Source organism: Erpetoichthys calabaricus, chromosome 2, assembly GCF_900747795.2.
Source record: "Erpetoichthys calabaricus chromosome 2, fErpCal1.3, whole genome shotgun sequence".
NCBI classification, from domain to species: Eukaryota; Metazoa; Chordata; class Cladistia; order Polypteriformes; family Polypteridae; genus Erpetoichthys; species Erpetoichthys calabaricus.
The window spans coordinates 129,369,255-129,390,517 of NC_041395.2; the positions used below are offsets into that span (position 1 = coordinate 129,369,255).

General features: G+C 36.0%; 1 protein-coding gene across 1 annotated transcript; it reads left to right on the forward strand.

The window, feature by feature from the left end:
• Window positions 1-4,069: 4,069 nt before the first annotated feature.
• On the forward strand, window positions 4,070-12,150 carry LOC114645354 (extracellular calcium-sensing receptor-like). Its single transcript, XM_028793216.2, has 6 exons — window positions 4,070-4,158; window positions 4,834-5,125; window positions 5,611-6,438; window positions 6,713-6,940; window positions 8,931-9,054; window positions 11,143-12,150. Exons 1-6 carry the CDS (start codon window positions 4,070-4,072, stop codon window positions 12,051-12,053), a joined length of 2,472 nt encoding a protein of 823 aa, XP_028649049.1. The 3' UTR covers window positions 12,054-12,150.
• The last annotated feature ends 9,113 nt before the right edge of the window (window positions 12,151-21,263 follow it).

Sequence of the window (21,263 nt, forward strand, 5' to 3'; positions counted from 1 at the left end):
ACTCTCCAAGAAATAAATTCAAGGATGCAACATAATTTCCTTCAACTAAATAAACTGTTCAAAGACTGGGGTTATTTTAATAGCTACTCCTTCCTCTATACAAAAATTTAATCATTTTAGTTTATTTCTTTATCCTGTTCTAGTATCACCCACCATTAATGCCCATAACCTTGGAGCTATTTTTGACAGTCACCTCAAATTAGAGGCACACATTGAAAATATTACTCAAATCAGGCAAACGACTGCACAGCCTAATGGCAAAGACCAAGAGACTCAAGAGAAGCTTTTACCCTCAGGCCATCAGAATCCTGAACTCTGACTTGCTAACAAACATTCAAACCTAAAACTCACTTTAACTTACAGCACAGCCACTTTATACTTTTCAGTTTTTACTGTTTCATATTTCAGAGTCTAACTTAATATGAATCTAGTTTAGTCAGTCAGTCAGTCATCGTCCAACCCGGGCAGGTGTAACTTAATTTAAATTAATTTTGTTAAACTTGGTTAATCTTATTTAATTCAGTTAATTTTATTATCCTTTTTTATTTTCTTATTTATTCTATTGTGTGTTCGCTTTTGTTTTGCACAGTCTTGGAGTTGAACAGCTTTTCATTTCACTGCATGTTGTACCTGCATAACTGCGTTTGTGATGAATAAAACTCTTGAGTCTTTAATTTTGTGCATTTGGGCTACACTTTCAATTCAGGCCACTGGTTTTCAATAGAATTTAAGGCTGGAGATTTAGGGCCTGTTTATACTTCCAGCTCAGAACACATATGCACACATACCATGGCTGCCACGCATTCCCAGTGTTCATTTGATGCGTCCTCTGAGTACGTCCTCAGAAATTAATGTGACCCATGTGCGAGTTGCAGTCCCCAGCATAAAATCGTGGAGTGCAGTGTCATCATGTTGAAAAGTGATGTCAGAGTCTTTGTTTACTATCAACATGTGACAACAAGCTCCTTTGTAGATCCTAGAGGACCAAAGTGCGTGCTTTGATGTTTCATAAATGGTTTGATATGGTGAAGCAAATCATCAAACCTAAATGCTGACATACAAATGTATTTGTGGTGCTTTTCAAGATCTATTTCTCACATACGCAATACAAGCGTTGCATATTCCCCTCATAATAACGCAATACATTTTAAGGTCTCACATATCATGCTTGGTCCTGTCTGTTTTTTTTGTTTTTTTACACCTTCCCAATAGCATTAGAATGTACAGAAGCATATTTGAGCCACAGGGAATAAAAATTAAGGACACCGTGAAGAAAAAAAACTTTTTATTTCATGATTAAAGTGGAAATTTCAATGTTATAGTTTATTTTGTCTGTAAAGTTGAACTTCGTAAACATCATCTTAAAACCGACCCAGCTGTAAATCACTATGTGCATGATGAAACGTTTTAAACCATGTATGTTACATTTTATAGATAAATTGTCAACTTCATTTAAATAATTAATACTGTTAATAATTATACGTGTGTGGGAAGCATGGTAGCAGATCAGTAGTGTTGCTGCCTTGCAGGAAGTCACTTCCCTGGTGTTCCCTGCCTGGAGGTTACATGTTTTCCTGGTGGGTTTCCACAGTGTGCTCTGGTTTCCTTCCCAGGACATGCAAATTTAGGGATTTGGTGATGCTAAAATGACACTACTGTATGTTTGTGCTTGTATTCACATTGCATTGAGCTGATGTCCTGTCCAGGGATTGTTTCTGCCTCTTGCCCAACGCTTGCTGGAATGGGCGTGTCCCTGGATTGATGGATGTAATAATTAAACATCCATCCTTTTCAGAGATACTGTGGCAAGGTGTCCTGGGAATTTAATGGATGTTTCAGGCAATACACAACACGAGGAGCTCCAATATGACCACACTGACCACACCAGCCCCCAATACCTACACACTCACTCTGCAAGAACATGAGTGAAACGAGTGCTCATATCGGTGAACCCAAGGAAGGCCACTGGACTTGATGGAGTATTTGAGGAGATACTCAAATCATGTGCTGAACCGCTTGCCAGGATCTTCATGAAGATTTTTAATCTTTCTCTGACATCAGCCACTAATTCCACCCTGCCTAAAATTGTCAATCATCATCCCTGCCCCTAAAAAAAATAGCCACTGAGAGCCTAAATGATTATAGGCCAAGTTGCTCTCATGCCGGTAGTAATGAAGTGCTTCAAGAGATGGGTCTTGCAGCACATTAAATCCTGCCTCCCACCCACTTTCAACCAGCATCAGTTGTTTACAGATCAAACAGGTCCACAGAAGATGCCATTGCTATCGCTCTATATATATAAATCAAAGAGGGAGCTATTTAAGGCTGTTCTTTATTAACTACAGTTCAGCATTTAATACAATAATCCTAGACATATTGGTAAACAAATTGACAGACTTATGCCTCAACTCCTGAAACCTGCACCTTGATAACAGACTTTCTGATATACCACCCGCAAAGGGTTAAATTCACACCTCATCTCTCCTTTTCCCTTCTGCTCTGTACAGGATCTCCACAAGGTTGTGTGCTGAGCCCACTACCTAACTCTTTGTACACATATGACAGCACCTTTACCCAGCCCACAACTAATATTTAGTTTGCAGATGACACCACTGTAATGGGGATCATATCAGAAGGAGATGAGTCTGCCTACAGAAATGAGGTCCAGAGACTGACAGAATGGTGTTCAGTGAATAACTTAACTCTGAACACAACAAAAACCAAGGAACTCATTCTAGACTTCAGAAGGCACAGCACAGAACCGGTTTCTCTCTATGTCAATGAAGACCCCGTCGAAAGGGTGCACACCTTCAAATTCCTGGGAACCCACATCTCAGAGAACCTTTCCTAGTCTGAGATCACCACAGCAATGGTCAAAAAAGTGCAACAGAGACTGCAGTTTCTGAGAGTGCTCAGGAAAAATAACATTGCCTGCTCTCGCCATCTCAGCATAACCACAAATATCATTAAGGATCCTTCACACCCTGGTCACCACCTGTTTGAACTGTTACCCTCTGGTCGGCATTATAGATCTTTGAAAGCACAGACCAACAGATTCAGAAACAGTTTCTTTCCAATGGCCATAAATACATTGAACAAAAATAAGCAAATTAAGACAGGGTAAACAATTTTTGGTCAGTGCTGAGAAATAGACTCATATATATTGCTGCTGCCCTCGTACAGCTACTCCCCAGTGACATGGAATTATTTATTATTTATTGTTTTACTACTGGTTTCATTTTTTATCTAATTTCCTTTTAAGTATATTTTTTTCATATAATATACTGTTATCTATAAACTGTGCTAAATGTGCAATATCCTTTAATGCAATAACATTTTTTTAATATTTATTATTTTTATATTGTTTTTCTTGTGTGTATTATGTGTTGTAGTTTTTTTTTTCACAAAAGTAGTGTTGTTTGCTTTTTTGAACACAGCTGGACTGGCGCTCGTAATTTCGTTGTAATTTTTTACAATGACAATAAAGGCTTTCTATTCTATATGATGCAAAAATATTTGCAATCACTTGTACCTGCAGGAGTGAAAATGTTTAATTCATATTAACAATATTATTATTTTTATTCTTTGACTAGTAGACAAACTGAACCAAAGGTGCTTTATAAAAAATCAATACAAAACCAAATAAGGCAATTTTGATGAAAAAGGCAAAATTAAATTGATTAAATGAAAAATGACTAAAATGTTTTTAATATATTTATACTTGTTCCTTTTAAAATTGCAAAATTTTCATAAAAAACAATTAGGAACAATATACAAGAGTTAACAAATGATGGTATTGCTTGTTCCTTGGTGACTAAAGACTTATAAAGGGGAGTTACACAATAAGCAGATTTCACTAGTTTCCTGCTAACATTTCTCTCAGGAGGGCAAAAGCCCATTCCATATAAAATAAGATGTGCACCAGAATATTTGATCTGCAGCAATGAAATGCATATTGTACACTTCAGTGCTTCTGTCAGTTGTTCTGTTAATCACTGCTCCTCAAAACCCTAAATGCAAACCTCTAGGACAATATATCTTCAATGAACTGTATAAAGGTGGAGATATTATGTTAGGTGGAGTATTTGCTGTACATTTTAAAACAATAGCACCTGAACTTTCATTTAAATCTAAGCCTGAACAGTGGAAATGTGAGAGGTGAGTTGATAAAGCATCAAGCTGAGTATACAGTAGATATTATTGCAAATTGTAAACAACCATTACTTTGTTTTTAGTGATTGTTTTAGTTAAGTTTAAATTAATTACAAATAGCTTAATACTTCAAATTATAAACTGTATTGTTCATTGGACACAGTAGATTCAGATATAATATCAAAACTGCATGTCACACACAAGCATTGATTATGTAGAAATTATGTGTTATTTGCAAGTTTTCACTGCATATCTTGAAATACATGTTAATAAATGAAATTACAAAGATTCTTTCATATATAAAATTATCAATTAGATATACAGCTGAGAAAAGATAAAAAATCAAGTTGTTATTTCCATTAACATCAGTTAAAAAAAGTGAAATTGATTAATATTTCTTCAAATATATTATAATATATTATTGAATTTTCAATAAGTAATTAATCCGGGTCATTTTCTGAATATACCAGTTACAGAACAGGGGCCAGCTAAGTGTTGCATAAATAACCCATTGTCTGTACAGTAAACTAGCTTATAACATAGGCATTTTAGAAAACATTCCATTTTGCAAAGTGAGTTTTGTAGTGATCCAGTGTTATAAATGCACAGTAAACATTGTATGACAGTGATTCATAAAGATAATACTACATATTTTAATCCAGAAATTTTGTCTTGCCCTAGCTTGGACATTGCAGTTTTTCAAAGGTCTCAGGTTTTTCTGTTTGCAATTGAAGAGATAAATAAAGATCAAACCCTCCTACCCAACATAACGCTTGGTTATAGATTATACGACAACTGTATGAACCTGCAGGTGTCTCTGAGAGCAGCATCCACTCTGATTGCTGGTGTGGATGACACAATGACTGATTCTCATTGTAATGGACTCCCTCCTGTTGTTGCTGTTGTTGGAGAACCTGTCTCTACTCATTCTATTGCTATTGCCAGGATCCTGGGAATTTTTAGCATACCTCAGGTAAGACTTAATTAGCCATATTGTAATTTCCAGGATAGAGGAATATATATTACAGGGTATACTGTACATCATGAAAGGTATCTTTATAATTAAGAATGTATTTTGTGCAATGGTTAAATAAATCAGTAAATAAAGAAACAAATTATACAAGTATTTATATATATATATATATATAAAAATGTATATGCATTTGCAGTTTTTATTATTATTGACTTAATATGGCAACTGAAAAGGAAGGGATCTGTATTTTTAAAAGTACCATTTCACTGGTACCAACTGTTTTATTTCATATTTTTCTTTTAATACTGCATGTAAAATACATACTTATTCTTAGTTAAAATAAAATAAAGAGCAACTGGCTGCCAATGGAAATTGGTATAAATGTCTCAGAGAAAAGTTTTGGCAAACCTCTTATACTTCAGTAACTTCATTTTTACTCTCAACCTTGTTAGATGCTCTCATATGAGATGTTATATTTTCTCCAGATCAGTTACTGCGCATCATGTCCCTGTTTAAGCAATAAACTGGAGTTTCCCTCATTCTTTCGGACAGTCCCCAATGATGATTTTCAAGTCAAAGCAATGGCTGAACTGGTTAAGTATTTTGGATGGACCTGGGTTGGGGTAATTGGAAGCAATGATGACTATGGACTGTATGCTATTGCAAGCTTTACTCAAGAGGTTAACAAATTTGGCTGCATTGCCTTCTCAGAAACTGTTAACATCAATGAAAAGAAAACGGTGCTGCAGGTTGTGAGTGTTATAAAGCAATCAACTGCCAAAATTGTTGTTGTATTCTTGTTAAAAATGGAGGTAATGGAACTGATAAAAGAAATTGTTCATCAAAATATTACCGGCCGACAGTGGATAGCAAGTGAAGCTTGGAGTTCTTTCGCTGCATTGGCCAGCAACGAGAAGTTTGACTACTTTGGTGGAACACTAGGTATCGCTGCAAGGAGAGGGGAACTCTCAGGACTGGAGGAGTTTCTTTTTCAAATTCAGCCACAACCTGACCCACACAATAGCTTATTGCCTCTGTTTTGGGAGGTCATGTTTGGCTGTAAGCTTTACTTCAGTGAGGCAAAATCTAATTTATCAAGTTTGGGTGAAGGCAAAATCTGTACCAGTGCAGAGAAAATCAGGGACATGAGGACTGAGTTCAGTGATGTGTCACAGCTAAGAGCTTCTTATAATGTCTACAAAGCTGTGTATGCTGTTGCTCATGCCCTCCATGATTTAATGTCTTGTGAAAGAGGAAATGGACCATTTGAAAATAACACATGTGCAGATATTACAAGCTTTCAGCCGTGGCAGGTATGTTTATTTATAAATATCTATTGACACTCTTAAAATTCATAAAATCATAATTAACATAAGATTAACTTATGATTAAAAAATCATAATTAACTTATAAGATGAGAAGAAACAAGTAAAGATATTTAGAATACTTTACTACATATAAATACTTCAAATTACACATACATACTTAACTGAAATTTGCAATAATTTGTTAATGATTTTTTGAAGTTATTTGTCAGAGTATATTTGCAAATTCAGTTAGACATCTTTAACATTTTTGTCTTATAAGCTTTTGTATTATCTAAGGAAAGTGAATTTCACTAACCATTTAGGAGAAAGGGTAACTTTTGATGAAAATGGAGACGCTCTCCCAGCATTTGACATTGTGAACTGGCAGCGAACAGCCGATGGGACTGTGGTCAGTAAAACAGTGGGTGTTTTTGATCAACTGACCATGACATACCACCAGCTTTCTCTTCAAAAAGATCACATTTTTTGGAATTTTGACTCTAGAACAGTAAGTAGAATCAAATTTGTATGTTTAATTTTTTTTTAATACTAATACTATATTTTATTGCATTTGGAGGTTGTGAAAAAAACAGTTCTGTTTACAGGTGTTTCCTTTGCACTTTTGCCATCTTCTTATCCCTGTTTGCTCAAAGTGTTCATTTGAGTGCATACACTTCTAATTCAAAGTTAGACTATAATGTTATGGTGTCATAAAACTGCTTTTTTATTTTCAATAATACATACTGCATAGTTGCAAACCTGCCTAATTCAGTTTAACATTGTGGAGGGTTGGAGCCCATCTCAGCACCACTGTGTACAAGAAAATAAATGGGGTGCCAGTCCATCACAGGTAAGACACATCACCACACCCACTCTCAGTCACATTGGGCCACTTCAGAGCTGAAAATCAGCCTAAGCCGCATGTCTGTGGAGACGTGGGAGGAGAACTGGAGTATTGAAGGAAAACCACACAGTTGCAAAGAGAAGGAGCAAACTACACACAAACAATGACTGGGAGTGGACTTAATATGAAATATTAGAACCATCTATCTATCTATCACCAATCTGTTAATTTTAAATACATTTTATTCACTTTATGTTCATGTGAATATGTAGGATATCTTGGCACCATCGGCTAAAATAGCAAGATCTCACTGATATGCATGGTTTCGTAATTCTGACTTGCAATTTTAACAGCAAACTTAAATTATTTATATATATATTTCAGGTTGTTAGATGGTTATAATATTCAGTTAGCATATGTACTTTTATAGAGAATATTGATCTTATTCTTCTTATGTAACACAGTAAGCAAAAGTATGTTAAATTTATGTGAGTTACTTGCTTATAAGACTCATTGATACATTAAAGAATAGACAGATGGAGGGTATTCTCTTTCATTTTTTCTAAATTGCCAGGCTTGCACAGAGAAATCATAAAGAGCTAGTGGACACAAGTCGGGAGACACACCTGACGGTCTGTACTTTGTGAAAGGAGCCCATGTTGATCTTAGTCGGAGTAAAATATCACCAGGAGACTTTGTGCCGATTACATTTAAAGAGTGAATGAGATGTTAAGGTGGTGAGTAGAGGTCTAAAAGAGGTCCCCCAAAACTTCCAAATGGGCTCATGTTTTCTGTTACATGGATAATGCAACATTACATATGTTGTAGGTATTTGGATATTTAAATGAATTTGTAGGCTCATAAGTTCAGCAAGATATGAGGCAAAAGGGGAAACCTAAGTAAGACACCTACAGGACTTATGGGGGTAATTTATGTCTGAAGATATAGTCCTAGGAATTGCCCTCTAAGTATTGTAAACCCAAGATTGGGTATAAAGCTTTAGTAAGCAGTTGAGTTAGAGTAGCTGGTAGGGTATTGGGTGTGGTAAGAGAAAGACAGGGTTATGAGAATTAACTAGGAGAGTGGTTTACCTAGAGAGTATGTGAATGACTCGTAGTAAATTCTGATAGGATCTAAAACCTGTTCATATAGACCTGGGGTGTTATTTTGGTTTAATGTTTATCTACTCCATTAATGTGTTGTCTTCTCTCACTATTTATCACTTGTTGCATTTTCATAATAAACTATCAAATAGATCATTTAAGGAGTTTTTATTTTGATGTAGGTTTGGAGATAGATGCCCCTGTCACAGTACTGTATATAAGTTCCATTTTTTTAATTATAATTTATACCAAAGTTCAACCTGAATTGAAAGGATGCATAAAAAATGCTTAAAAATAAACAAATAAAATACTCCACTTTCCTGTTAGTCAGATTGTAAGGGAAACTTTGAATCTATACTTTTAAAACTATAAACTCATATGAAACGATGGTAAGCCGGTTTGTGGTTACTAGATGCCATAGCACCAAAAATATATTTACTGTGTAACTTGCATAAAAAAATAACACCTAATAACCCAAAAAAGTGATAGCATTTCTCAAAATTAAATCAAACATATTAATAAATGTTAAAATTTAATTTGTCTTCAATCAGATTCCAGAGTCTGTCTGCAGTAAAAGATGCCAACCAGGAACAAGAAAAGCCACCAGGAAAGGAGAGCCGGTGTGTTGCTTTGACTGCATACCATGTGCAGAAGGAACATTTAGTAATCAAACTGGTATGTTATAATTAACTGAGTGTGGCCTTGTGGTATCTTCTCACCTTAGGTAAATCAATGTGAGCACGTTATTTTATATATTTAATGTTTTTTTATACATTAACATTTACATAGAATGATAGTTTCTCTGTTCATTTTAAATTTTCTTTGCACTGCACCTTATATACTTTACCCACTTATCTATCTGTCAGTTTTCCATGAAAGTGTATTTCATGCCAGTGTTGAAGAAAAGACCAGTTACAGAATGTATGCATGGCCTAAGATTTAGGTGTGTTTGAGGTCTGTACAGGCACTGTAGCCTTCAATGGACTGAGCTCAGTAGGTAGATTTTAAAGCCTTCTCAATCCATTTCAAGTCTGTTAGGGCAAAAGGCTGTCTCACCAGGATTGTGAAAACAGCTGAAATCAGTCCTGGGCAGGATTGTAGTTCATTACAAAGACCACTCTCACTCACACTATATTCAAACACAGTGATAATTTTCAAATAACATATCCTAAATAATAAATAAATAAATAAAGATCTTTGTAATTAATTCCTCCTTTGTTTGAGCATGTCTGGCCATAGTAATTTTCATGAAATGGGACTTGCAAAGATATTCAGTTATGACAAATGTTGGGGAATAACTGAAGTGAAAACTTTTTTACAGCGCGTGACCATATAGATATCAGGTGAATGTGGCACTCTAATGGCAAATTATAGGGTGACTAGACTTTCAAAGTCCCAAACTGGAATACTTGTGTAGCATGTATGCCCACACATAAAGCCCATCCTCATTGGTTTAATACCAGCTATATTTCATCATCATTAACACAGTAAGTTCAGGACATGGGTAAATAAAAAATAAATAAATAAACACTTTCACTAATGAACACTAATGAACATAGAGTGCTTGAAACAAATAAATGATATTACTGTCTGTTTTTGACACTCCTAGCAATGCTGTTCAACTCCAACACAAGTTTTTAATTATGCTTTCGCTGTCTGAGTTTTGACCACACTACAATATATATATATTACATTAAAATGGCAACTTGGGTATAGGGATTCCTCTTTGGAGTTTTGTACATGTTATTCTAAATATATTGTGAGGATGTTATTTTCAGCAGAGCAGTGTTTTATAAGATGGGCAGCCCATTAAAACATTTTTTTTAATTCTTCAGTTATCTATAATCTGAAATCAACACTGTCCCTTTCACCTGGACTTCTGGCCATCCTAGTAAATTATAGCAACAGTGAAATAGTGAATCAATATAATGTGTAGATAATGGAGCTGTGAGTTTAGTTTAGTGCAAGGTAAATAGTAATAACTAAATGTTTATTTGCTGTGCTTAAAACAGCTCACATACCACAGGGTACCTCAATGTACGTAGATGGCCCTTTGCAATTCTTGCTTGAATTTTATACTTCTACAGTTAGTAAGATCATTTAACTTACCAGTTATGACTTAAAGCATCAAAAGGAGGAAGATGCATGCAGTGGTTTCTGTTCAAGCAGCCTACCTTGTGCTTGCAATCTGCTGGTTTTTCAATAATTTGGTTTGGGGATCTGTTTGCTGTCAGTAGCATCTAACTGAGGATAAAAAGAGGAACATGAACAAAATATACAAGCTGATATAACCACTTTCAATATGAAACTGAAACAGTGAGCTAACTCGGAATTTTAGTCACACAAAACATTTCTCCAATTTAAGTTAGACAATTTGCAAATTCAACAATACTTTTCAATGGGAGATTTTGAAATTTTAAAACTCTGTACAGTGCGATCTGTTCAAGATATCTCAAAGAAAATGATAGATTTCAACAAAATTGGTCTATGGGGAACAGAACTATTTCATGTGAACAGGCAGACACGGCTATCATAGTAGGTGCCTTATATGCAAACACACCCAAAAATGGTTATCAAGGTTACTGAACAGCAATGGCATTAACAATAAAGAAGCATAATTTTAATCAATACTGTAACACAATGGTAACCCGACAAGGGTTTTTGTTTTTTTTAGGCACTAACAGATTATTAGAATGTGATGTCTATTAAACATTGCAAAGTTACCTGAATGGGTCAAATTCAACAGTCACATGTCTCTTGCAGATTCCTCTGAATGTGATATGTGTCCTCTGGATTCCTGGTCAAATCCAAAAAGAACTGTTTGTCTGTTGAAGGAAATTGAATTTCTTTCTTACGAAGATGCAATGGGATTGACATTAACATTAATAGCATTTTTTGGAGCCTGCTCATCTGTTTCAGTAATAGTGATTTTCCTTGTTTTTCGAAACACACCAGTGGTGAAAGCTAACAACGCTGAACTGAGCTTTCTCTTACTTTTTTCACTAACTTTATGTTTTCTCTGTTCACTCTGTTTCATTGGTGAACCTTCAAATCTGACCTGCATGTTTCGGCATGTAGTGTTTGGTATCAGTTTTGTTTTATGCATTTCCTGCATTCTTGTAAAAACAATTGTAGTAATAATGGCCTTTAAAGCAACAGTGCCTGGTAATAATGTGACGAAATGGTTTGGAATTTCCAGGCAGAGAGGCACAGTTTTCTTCTTTACATTTATTCAGGCTTTAATATGTTTAACCTGGTTAATGACAGCACCTCCCACTCCAGCTAAAAACACAAAATATCACCATGCAAAGATTATATTGGAGTGCAACCTTGGATCAGTGCTGGGATTTAGTTGTCTCTTTGGGTACATTGGTCTGCTAGCATGTGTGTCGTTTCTCTTGGCATTCTTGGCCAGACGTTTACCTGACAATTTCAACGAAGCCAAATTCATCACTTTTAGTATGCTTATTTTCTGTGCAGTTTGGATAGCATTCATACCTGCTTATATTAGCTCTCCTGGCAAGCACACAGTTGCTGTGGAGATTTTTGCCATACTATCCTCTAGTTTTGGCCTACTAATTGCAATATTTGCCCCAAAATGTTATGTCATTCTCATTCAACCAGAATATAATACTAAGAAAGCACTACTTGGAAAAGAATTTAAGAAAAAGTAAATAGATTTTTATAAACAGTGTCTGCAACAGGTAAAGCCATGAGTGTGGTCATGTGCATCAGTGGCTCCTGCACTGCTCTGGGCTGACTTGTACTTTGCGCCCAATGACATAATTAGATCCTTACCCTAGAAAATGCACTTTCAGAAAATGATTATATATTTTCTTGTAGTCATTTTCTGGCAAGAGTAAAAATAATAATAAAATAATATGTTTTTCAAATGTATGAATAAGAGAAAATATACAGTATATTACTATTATTTAATGTGCAAGCTTTGATGTAATTTAAAACTCTTTAGTTTTCAAAGCCTGGAAGAAATATCAAGCTGTCATAATTACATAATGGTAAAGGTATATTAATTCATCTTAATCTCTTCTCTGCTTCGATTAAAATAAATTACAAGGATTTGCTTTTACAAAAAGTTTAAAAATGTTTGGATGCTTGTATTATTGTGTTATTCTCTATCAGTGTCCTTTGCCCACAAGTTCTTTTGTGAGTAAATTAAAAACAGGGAATAATTTCATTAATGACAGAAGTTGTTTTATTTGTCATAGTTTAATATTTTTAATCAAGCTATCAATTTGATTTTCAAGGTGCGTATTAGTTTTTTGGAAGGCATGTTTTTAATTTGCGTAGCACTCTTGAACTCACAACTGAAGTTTCCAGGGCTGAAATCCTGATCATTGTGTGTGTGGAGGTTGAACAGTTGTTCTGTCTCTGCAGTTGTTCCATCTCTGTCTCTATTTACTGCACTACCATGCTTCTTACATATTTAATCTAGAACCCCAAAGGCTTTCTTTATAAGACAAATCATCTAACTCCATTTTACATTAAAGTATATATGTTGTGGGGTCCCCCGTGACCCTGTGTTTGAATTCAGTGGGTTGGATAATGGATGGATGGATGGATGGATGTTGTGGGGTACAGCCCGGACACAGACAGGTAGACATGATTTCAGCACCAAAACACGTTTATTTACAATATATTTACAAATAAACAGCACACACCCCAGTGTCGCAGCACCAATCACCCCAAAGTCCAGGCCTCACAATGCCTCTTTTCTCTTTCTATGGTCCTCCTCCATTCCTCTCCTCCGAGCTCCGTCCTCTTCCACCCGACTCCAGCCATCGAATGGAGGAAGGTGGCCCCTTTTATACACATCCGGATGTGCTCTAGGTGCCTCCCGATTTGCTTCTGCCGGCACTCCCCAGTGTGGCGGAAGTACCGGCTGCGCATCCGGAAGCACTCCGGGTTTCCCTGGTCTTATTATTATTATTATTATTATTATTCTTCCCCCCAGCACTTCCGGGTGTGGTGGAAGTGCTGAGGACCAGGGCTCCATAGGCATTGGGCGCCCCCTGGCAGTGACCACGGGCCCCTATAGGGTTGAGCTTCTAAGCTCTGTTTCCGTGGTCCCCAAAGCCACCAGGGTGGTCACTCCACGTGGTCTAGGGGAGGCGTGAACCACCCCCAGCCTCCTGTGACAATGTATATGTATTCCACTTACTGAATCAGCCCTTTAAGTATATTGTATTTAGGTAAGCAAAGCTACTCGCCCATCCATACATCTATTAATCAATTTTTATAACCTACTTATCCAAGGTAGGATTACTGAGAAGCTGGAGCCTATCACAGCAAGCATAGGGTGTATGGCATGAAGAATTCCCGGGACAGGGCACTCTATTGCAGGGCATAAGCTAAGCCATAATATTAAAACTGGGTGAGTACTTTATTAGAATGAATCAGCAGTTTAAACTAAAAAATTGATTAATTGCTGTGTAATCTATACTTTTTACCATATGTACTCAAAAAGCCAATGCTGTAATATAGTATCTTTTTGAAATTTAATACAATATTTAGCATATACTTTGTCATCAGTTTAAAATAGGCAACAGATTATTTGCTACCTGATCTATTATTTTCCAAACTATCAATCAACTATGTAATAAAACACTAAGGTTTGTGTGTTTGGTCCCTCAGAATAATTGAATTGGTCAGTCTGGCTTAAGAGTGATTGGTCAGTTTGGCATTGGTATTAAGACAAAAGAAGCGAGTGTAGTACGCCCAAGGAGCAGTAAAGTTGCACGCTGAGAGAATTGTCTTTAAAGTATAAAACCGGGCTGAAAGTGAGAATAGTCCCTTGAAAATAATGACAGAGTCTGAGAAGCAAGTTTCATGGAAAACACTTGAGAAGGGGAGCATCGGTGAAGAGAAGTTAAATACAGAGGAATACAATGTACAAAGTGCACATAGGGCAAGAGACTGCAAATGTTTTTAAATTATTACCTTACCTGTCTTTGACAGGTACAGTGGCTAGTTTTTTCTTAACATACTCTACCCATGCTTTGATCAGTCACTTTTTGATACTTACAGTAGTTTAGGATTCACTATATTATATTACAAAGATCCTCACTCCAAATCTACAAATAGTAGTAGTTACATTGAAAATAAGAAATCACATTATTCATGTTACAAACCAAAACTTGTATCAACACTTTCACCTTTATTATTTTTTCTTTAAATAATGCAAAAATCCAAACAACTTAAAAACTACCTATGGACAGGCCAGGAAATGCAGCAAATAACTAATAAATGTATCAGTTCCGAACGAGTTTAACACTCAACTCTGGAAAAGTTCCTACTGGGAACTTGGGAGAGGTCAGGGGAATGGCATCTGTATGGAAATTGTACAAGACGTCAGTAGTGGAAGCAACTACAGAAACATGTGGCCAAATATCTTTTGGTAGCTATTATAGTGGCCCCTCTAGGACCTGCTGGTGTACAATAGTATGATGTAAAGCTGTTAACTTGAAAACAAATGCCTTCTATACAGTGTTAGCAAAATGGTCCGAAGATTTCACTGGAAGGTTCCAGCAAGTCAAAATGGCTACAGCTACTGCAGTTTGTTTTATGAGCTCCAGACAAGAGACAAGTGCACCACTACAGGGGACACATAGCTGAATGGGGTCCAGAATAATAGTCAAAAATCCACCTTTGGGTGACAAACAGAACATAGATTTATGAACCCTTAACAAAAGGGGACAGGATCAAGACAAAGTATAAGCTATACAGTATGTGGTCAGAAATATGACCTGATTAGAGAGGGAAGTCAAACCAAGCATATCTTGAGTCACTGACAATATTTAAAATGACATTAGACAAAAGCCATCAGGAAGATCAGAATACATAATGGATGTGCTGCCTATCTTCATCTGCTTACGGAACTACAGGACAATTTGGGTTGTATGGTGTGAATTGCCACATATTTTGCTTTTGTTTATGACTCTAGCTATTTGAATGTTTAAAGATTAAAAATTTATTAAAGCCTTTTTCCTGCCTGTATGTTTGCCTCCCCTGTGTGAAATTTGTGGTCTCTCAACCCTTTTAATTTGTTTTCTGTTTTTTAACTTTGATTTTTGGAGGTGGGTTATTCATTCTTGCATTGCCTTTATTTTTCTTTTATATTTTTGTCATCTTGAATAATTTTGAATTAGGCTTGTTTGTTTGAATTAAGTTCTTAGAATTTTTGGATATTATGAATTTTAATTTTTTTTATGATTTTAATATACTGTATTAATGTTTCTTTTGGAGATTTGGACAATCTTTATTAAACAAAATATTTTTAGTTTTGTGTTTGAGCCAGATTTTTTAAAATGATTTTCCTTCTCCTGTTTGGGGTCAAAATACACTAGTCTGTAGCTCCTTTTAGTGACACCTAGTGTACAAGTATCCATGAGTATTCACATCCCTTAAGAGGCCCTCATCATCATCATCATCATCATCATAGCCTTAGCCTGGCTTCTTCAATGATGTCAATCGTGACTTCAGTGACTTTATTGATGTCACACATATGTACATGTTATTTCAGGGCTTTTTTACATTACAAATAATGTATATGTATAATGTAATGTATTGAGGTCATAAATTCACAAGAAAGTAATGTCACACAGCCAGAGAACCACCTTTTATTTTTCCCAATATCTGTTTTTAAAAAGATTAATATGATATGGTACTGTATTTACCATGATTCAGTAATATGTTTCATGCATTTAGTTTTTATTGTTACCAATTAAAAGGAATGAAGCATAAGAATTTTACTAGTTAATTGTTTCAAGCCACCTGCTTTTATTTTTTCCTCTGATCAGCTGTGGTGCTTCAAGCCCATTAATAAGCAACAAAAGAGAGTTTCCTTGATCTTTTTAGGACTGTTTCAAGTGAGGCCTTCAAAGTGATCCCCTCAGTAATTCATTATTTTGAATGAACCTGGGTAGGTGTTACAGGAAGTGATGATGACTGTGGTCTGTATGCCCTAAACAGTTTTAATGAAGAAAATAAAAAATGTGGTTGAATTCCTTTTTTGGAAGGTATTAATGTCAATGAGAAGTCAAATTAGAAAAGCACAGTAATGACTATTCAACAATCAAGTGCAACAGTTATTGTTGTGTTTCTAACCAAGTTGGATGTAAGTGATTTAATTAAAGAAATTGCTCAACAAAACATCATAGGAAGGAAATGGATAGCAAGTGCTTTTGCTGTATTAGCAAGCAATGAAAACTTCAAAAATTCTGCAGTCATTATTGGTGTCACAGCAAGAAGAAGGGGTCATCCCTAGGCTGGATCCGTTTCTGCTTCAAGCATAGAATGACTTCGATAATAATAATTTAGTTTTGGGAAAACAAATTAGGTGACATATTTCTCAAAAATAATAAGGCAACAAGGTATCTCTGTACAACAGTAAGGAATGAACAGGCATAGAGGATTTAAGGAGCACCAAAACGGAATACAACAACATGTCTTAGTTAACATCTTCCTACAATGTACAGTATATAAGGCCGTTTATGCCGTAGCACAAGATGAGCACAACCTCAGCAACTGTGACCATGACAAGGGCCCATTGAAGGAAACATTAATAGAAATGTATTCATAGGAAAAATAATAATAAAGATAAGGTCCTGTTTTATATTTCATGAATATAGCATATGTGGTGGCTTGGTGCCACAGTGATTGGTGCTACTACTTAATGATTCCACAATACTGGATTTGAATTCCATGCCCAAAATTGCATGTGTGGCTTTTGCATGTTACATAATGAACTAGCCATTTTAGCAGTGGAAGTTGCTGGTCAGAAGTGCAAGGTGGCATGGCTTTTGCTTGTAATATGTGTATGATGCAGTTCAATTACTTAAGCAATGGAAGTGATAGCGTTCTACAATATATAGGTAATTTATTGTTTATTCCATGGTACTGTGGACCAATAACAGTACCCCTGATTTTCACGGGGTATTTTGTACCCTAGGGGCAAAGTCAATGTAATGTCAATGTGATGTAATAATGTCAGTGTACTGGGAGCAGAATTCTGAAAGCCAATTAAGATGTTTAAGAAAAAGATTTCTATAGTCATACTTTCTAATATTAGGTACAGTGTTCATAGGAGCACCAGGACCATATTAAGGCCAATTGATGCCCTATGCATAGCCCAGCAGTGATACCCAACTGTCCCTTCAATTGCTTAACTCACAAGTTATTAAACCTCAATAAGTGCTGAAAGAATTTTATTTATTTGTATGAAAAATCAGTAAAAGAAATAATAAAACAAACAGCTTAAGGGTCTGCTAAATAAATCTGCTTTTGAATTAAATCCTAGCCAGGCCCAACCAGATGTGTTCACACAATTGAAACAAATGTAACATCTGACAATTTTAATCTTTAGTCACTCGCCATATCAAATAAGCCTTTTTTAAAAGCAGATTTAAATCAATCACAGCAGATAAGGATAGTTACAAAAAATTTTAATAAATTTCAATGAGTGCAATAGTGAAACAGTTAAAGCCATGGTAGCTAGGTTAAAAAAAAAAAAAAAAAACTCTGCAGTGTCTCTGCTGTATTGGTGCCCTAAGCACATTTTAATTTTGCTCAATGGCTTAATGGCACTCTCTGCAAGAAGCAAGGGATTCATTTGAACAAGTTGTGAGTAAAGCATTACAAATTACATCAATTCTACTTTAAACAAATGCATACATTAACTTTACTGTATTCTTCTACATGTATTAGATGGAAGAACAGGTCTTAGTGTGTATTATGAGGCCATATATCATGGCACAGTGGTTACCTCTGCTACCTCACATTTTTTCATAGATAGATAGATAGATAGATAGATAGATAGATAGATAGATAGATAGATAGATAGATAGATAGATAGATAGATAGATACTTTATTAATCCCAATGGGAAATTCACATTCTCCAGCAGCACCATAATGATACAATAAATAATATTAAATTAAAGAATGATAATAATGCAGGTGAAAAACAGACAATAACTTTGTATAATGTTAAATGTTAACGTTTACACCCCCGGGTGGAATTGAAGAGTCGCATAGTTTGGGGGAGGAACGATCTCCTCAATCTGTAAGTGGAGCAGGACAGTGACAGCAGTCTGTCGCTGAAGCTGCTCTTCTGTCTGGAGATGATACTATTTAGTGGATGCAGTGGATTCTCCATAATTGATAGGAGCCTGCTGAGCGCCCTTCGCTCTGCCACAGATGTTAAACTGTCCAGCTCCATGCCAACAATAGAGCCTGCCTTCCTCACCAGTTTGTCCAGGTGTGAGGTGTCTTTTCTCTTAATGCTGCCTCCCCAGCACACCACCGTATAGAAGAGGGCGCTCGCCACAACTGTCTGATAGAACATCTGCAGCATCTTATTGCAGATGTTGAAGGACGCCAGCCTTCTAAGGAAGTATAGTCGGCTCTGTCCTTTCTTGCACAGCGCATCAGTATTGGCAGTCCAGTCTAATTTATTATTCAGCTGCACTCCCAGATATTTATTATTTTGTTATTAAAAGTGATAGACTATTACTTATTTTGCCACTGTCCGTTTTATTGTCGTTTTAAAACTAGCCCAGTCTGAGAAAGTATGGTGAGTGAATTAGTGTGCAGTGGAAAGGACTGGCATCCTGTCCAAGATGGTTCTTACTTTGTTCAGAATGCTGCCAGAAGAGACTATGATTCTATCAAAGGACTATGCAATGGAACTGATGTGCAACACAGCACAATCTGTGTGCTGTTGCATACACTAGTGCAGGCAGTGTGCCAGGCATCTTGTGCGACATGTGGCCTCCTCGTTACTTGCACACTGTGCACATGACAGTGAGGAAGAGCCGCTTCAACTTCGGCAGTTAGCCACTGCCAGGACCAAGAGTCAGGACTCTCCCCCTCATCTTTCCTGGTAACGTGTAGTCTGCCATAGACGCACAGCTGTGTCCCAGTCCATGCCTCTTCCTCTGCAAGCATGGCATCGCAGGGTGAGTGACAGCCAACCTGGGTGCAGTCCAGACTCCAGTGAGTGACTGAGTGCAGGCAGCTTCCTCCTGTCATCACAGCTGCTGACTTGGCTTGTTCCTTGAGTCTGGAGGTACTAAGGTGAGCCTGAGGAGAGGAGGTCTTGGAGGCAGGGACACTGTGGCCACTACACCATCAAGGATTTCTAAACAATTTTTAAACAGGGATTTACTAGCGATGTGTTTCTAATATTTATTTGTTGTACTTCCTTTTTCTACGTAAAGTTTGTAGACTCTGTTAAATAAGTTATTTACATGCAAAGTGATTCTATTTTGTTATTTTATTGTTCTGTCTAAGTTTTGAATGTTTTGGTGCCTGCACAATTTACATGCAAAAGAGTTCTATTGTTATTATTATTTTATTATTCTATACACATTTATTTATTTTTAATTAAATAAGTGATTAACCTGTGTTAGTTGCATATTGTGTGTGTGTGTGTTTGTGTGTGTCTGATATGGAGTTGTGAAAGAGGAGTGTGCGGACAAATTTTCTTGCCTGGGGCACCAAATAGTTCAGAAATGGCCATTGGCACAAAATATAGTAAGCGATGAGCACAACGTATTTTTTCAATAAAATCTCACATCCTACATCTGAGGTTATGCAGTCATATACTTGCAATGATCCAAACATAAATAGTTTTACAAAAATATTATTTAAAAACTCTTGTGGAACCGATCGTGTTCAGACGTGAGCGAGTATGTGAATTAAAGGCCTTCCTTCCCCCTTGTTTATTGGTGATAAGTCTAGACTAGTAACATCTTATTCATTGGCTAACACTGAATTATGCATATTATTGATAATGTAAAGTTAACTGAGGGACATGCACAACCAAAAGATTAAGAGTTAAGAAAATTGACAAAACATTATCAGGAAGAGCATATGCCTCGGGTTTGTGCATATGGGATATGCTTCAACAAGCTGAAAGTCAATTCACCCGTGCAGTTTTACAGCCTACCACTAAATAATTACAAGGTACATCATTTGAGGATGTGAATAGAAATGTAATGACTGGTGGTGGTTCTACTACCAGGCTGAGGCTATGGAATTCTCTCCCTGATTACCTGAGAGCCCCACAGTCGACTGATGTTTTTAAACGAAACCTAAAAACGTATCTTTTTAGAAAGACATTTTGTTAAATTATTTTTATAGATTATCTTGTTTGTTAATTTATTCTTATTTTGTAGCACTTTGAGATTGTTAAATATAAAGCGCAATATAAATAAAATTTATTATTATTATTATTATTATCACTATTCAAATGCTTGTTCACATCTGAGCATGTTCCATGTTAGTTCACAAGAGTGTTTTCCAGAAGTGTCCAGAAACTTTTTTATCTCTGTTCTACATGAAAACATGAGGTAAAAAAAAATTCAAGGCCATCACTCTAATCTACAAGGGATAAGCAACATATAACATTAAATATATATATTTTTGGTGTAGAGTATTCCTTTAAGAACCCAAGTATGCCATAGTTAACATATACTAAAAAAAAAGTTGTATTGAGGTATTCTGCACTCATTAATTCCTTATTTAACCACTTTTAATAACAAATTTATCCATTTTATACCACCTGCTCAGTAATGCTGATAATTATAATAACACAAATAATAATAATACAAATATCCAAATAGCTTCTGAGTAAAATATTTTAAAAGTGATGCTTAAGCTGGACTAAAGTTGACGAACATTTGTCTCCTACTGATGTACACAGCTACATTCTTTGCTGCTTTGGTCTTTGCTTTGCTATGGGACTAAGAAAAAGAAACAACATGAATTTTATATGTTCTTACAGGTACCTCCCAGGAGTATTTTCTAGGCATAAAATGACTGATTGCAAAAATCATTGCCAGCATTTGCGGAAATGACATTTAAA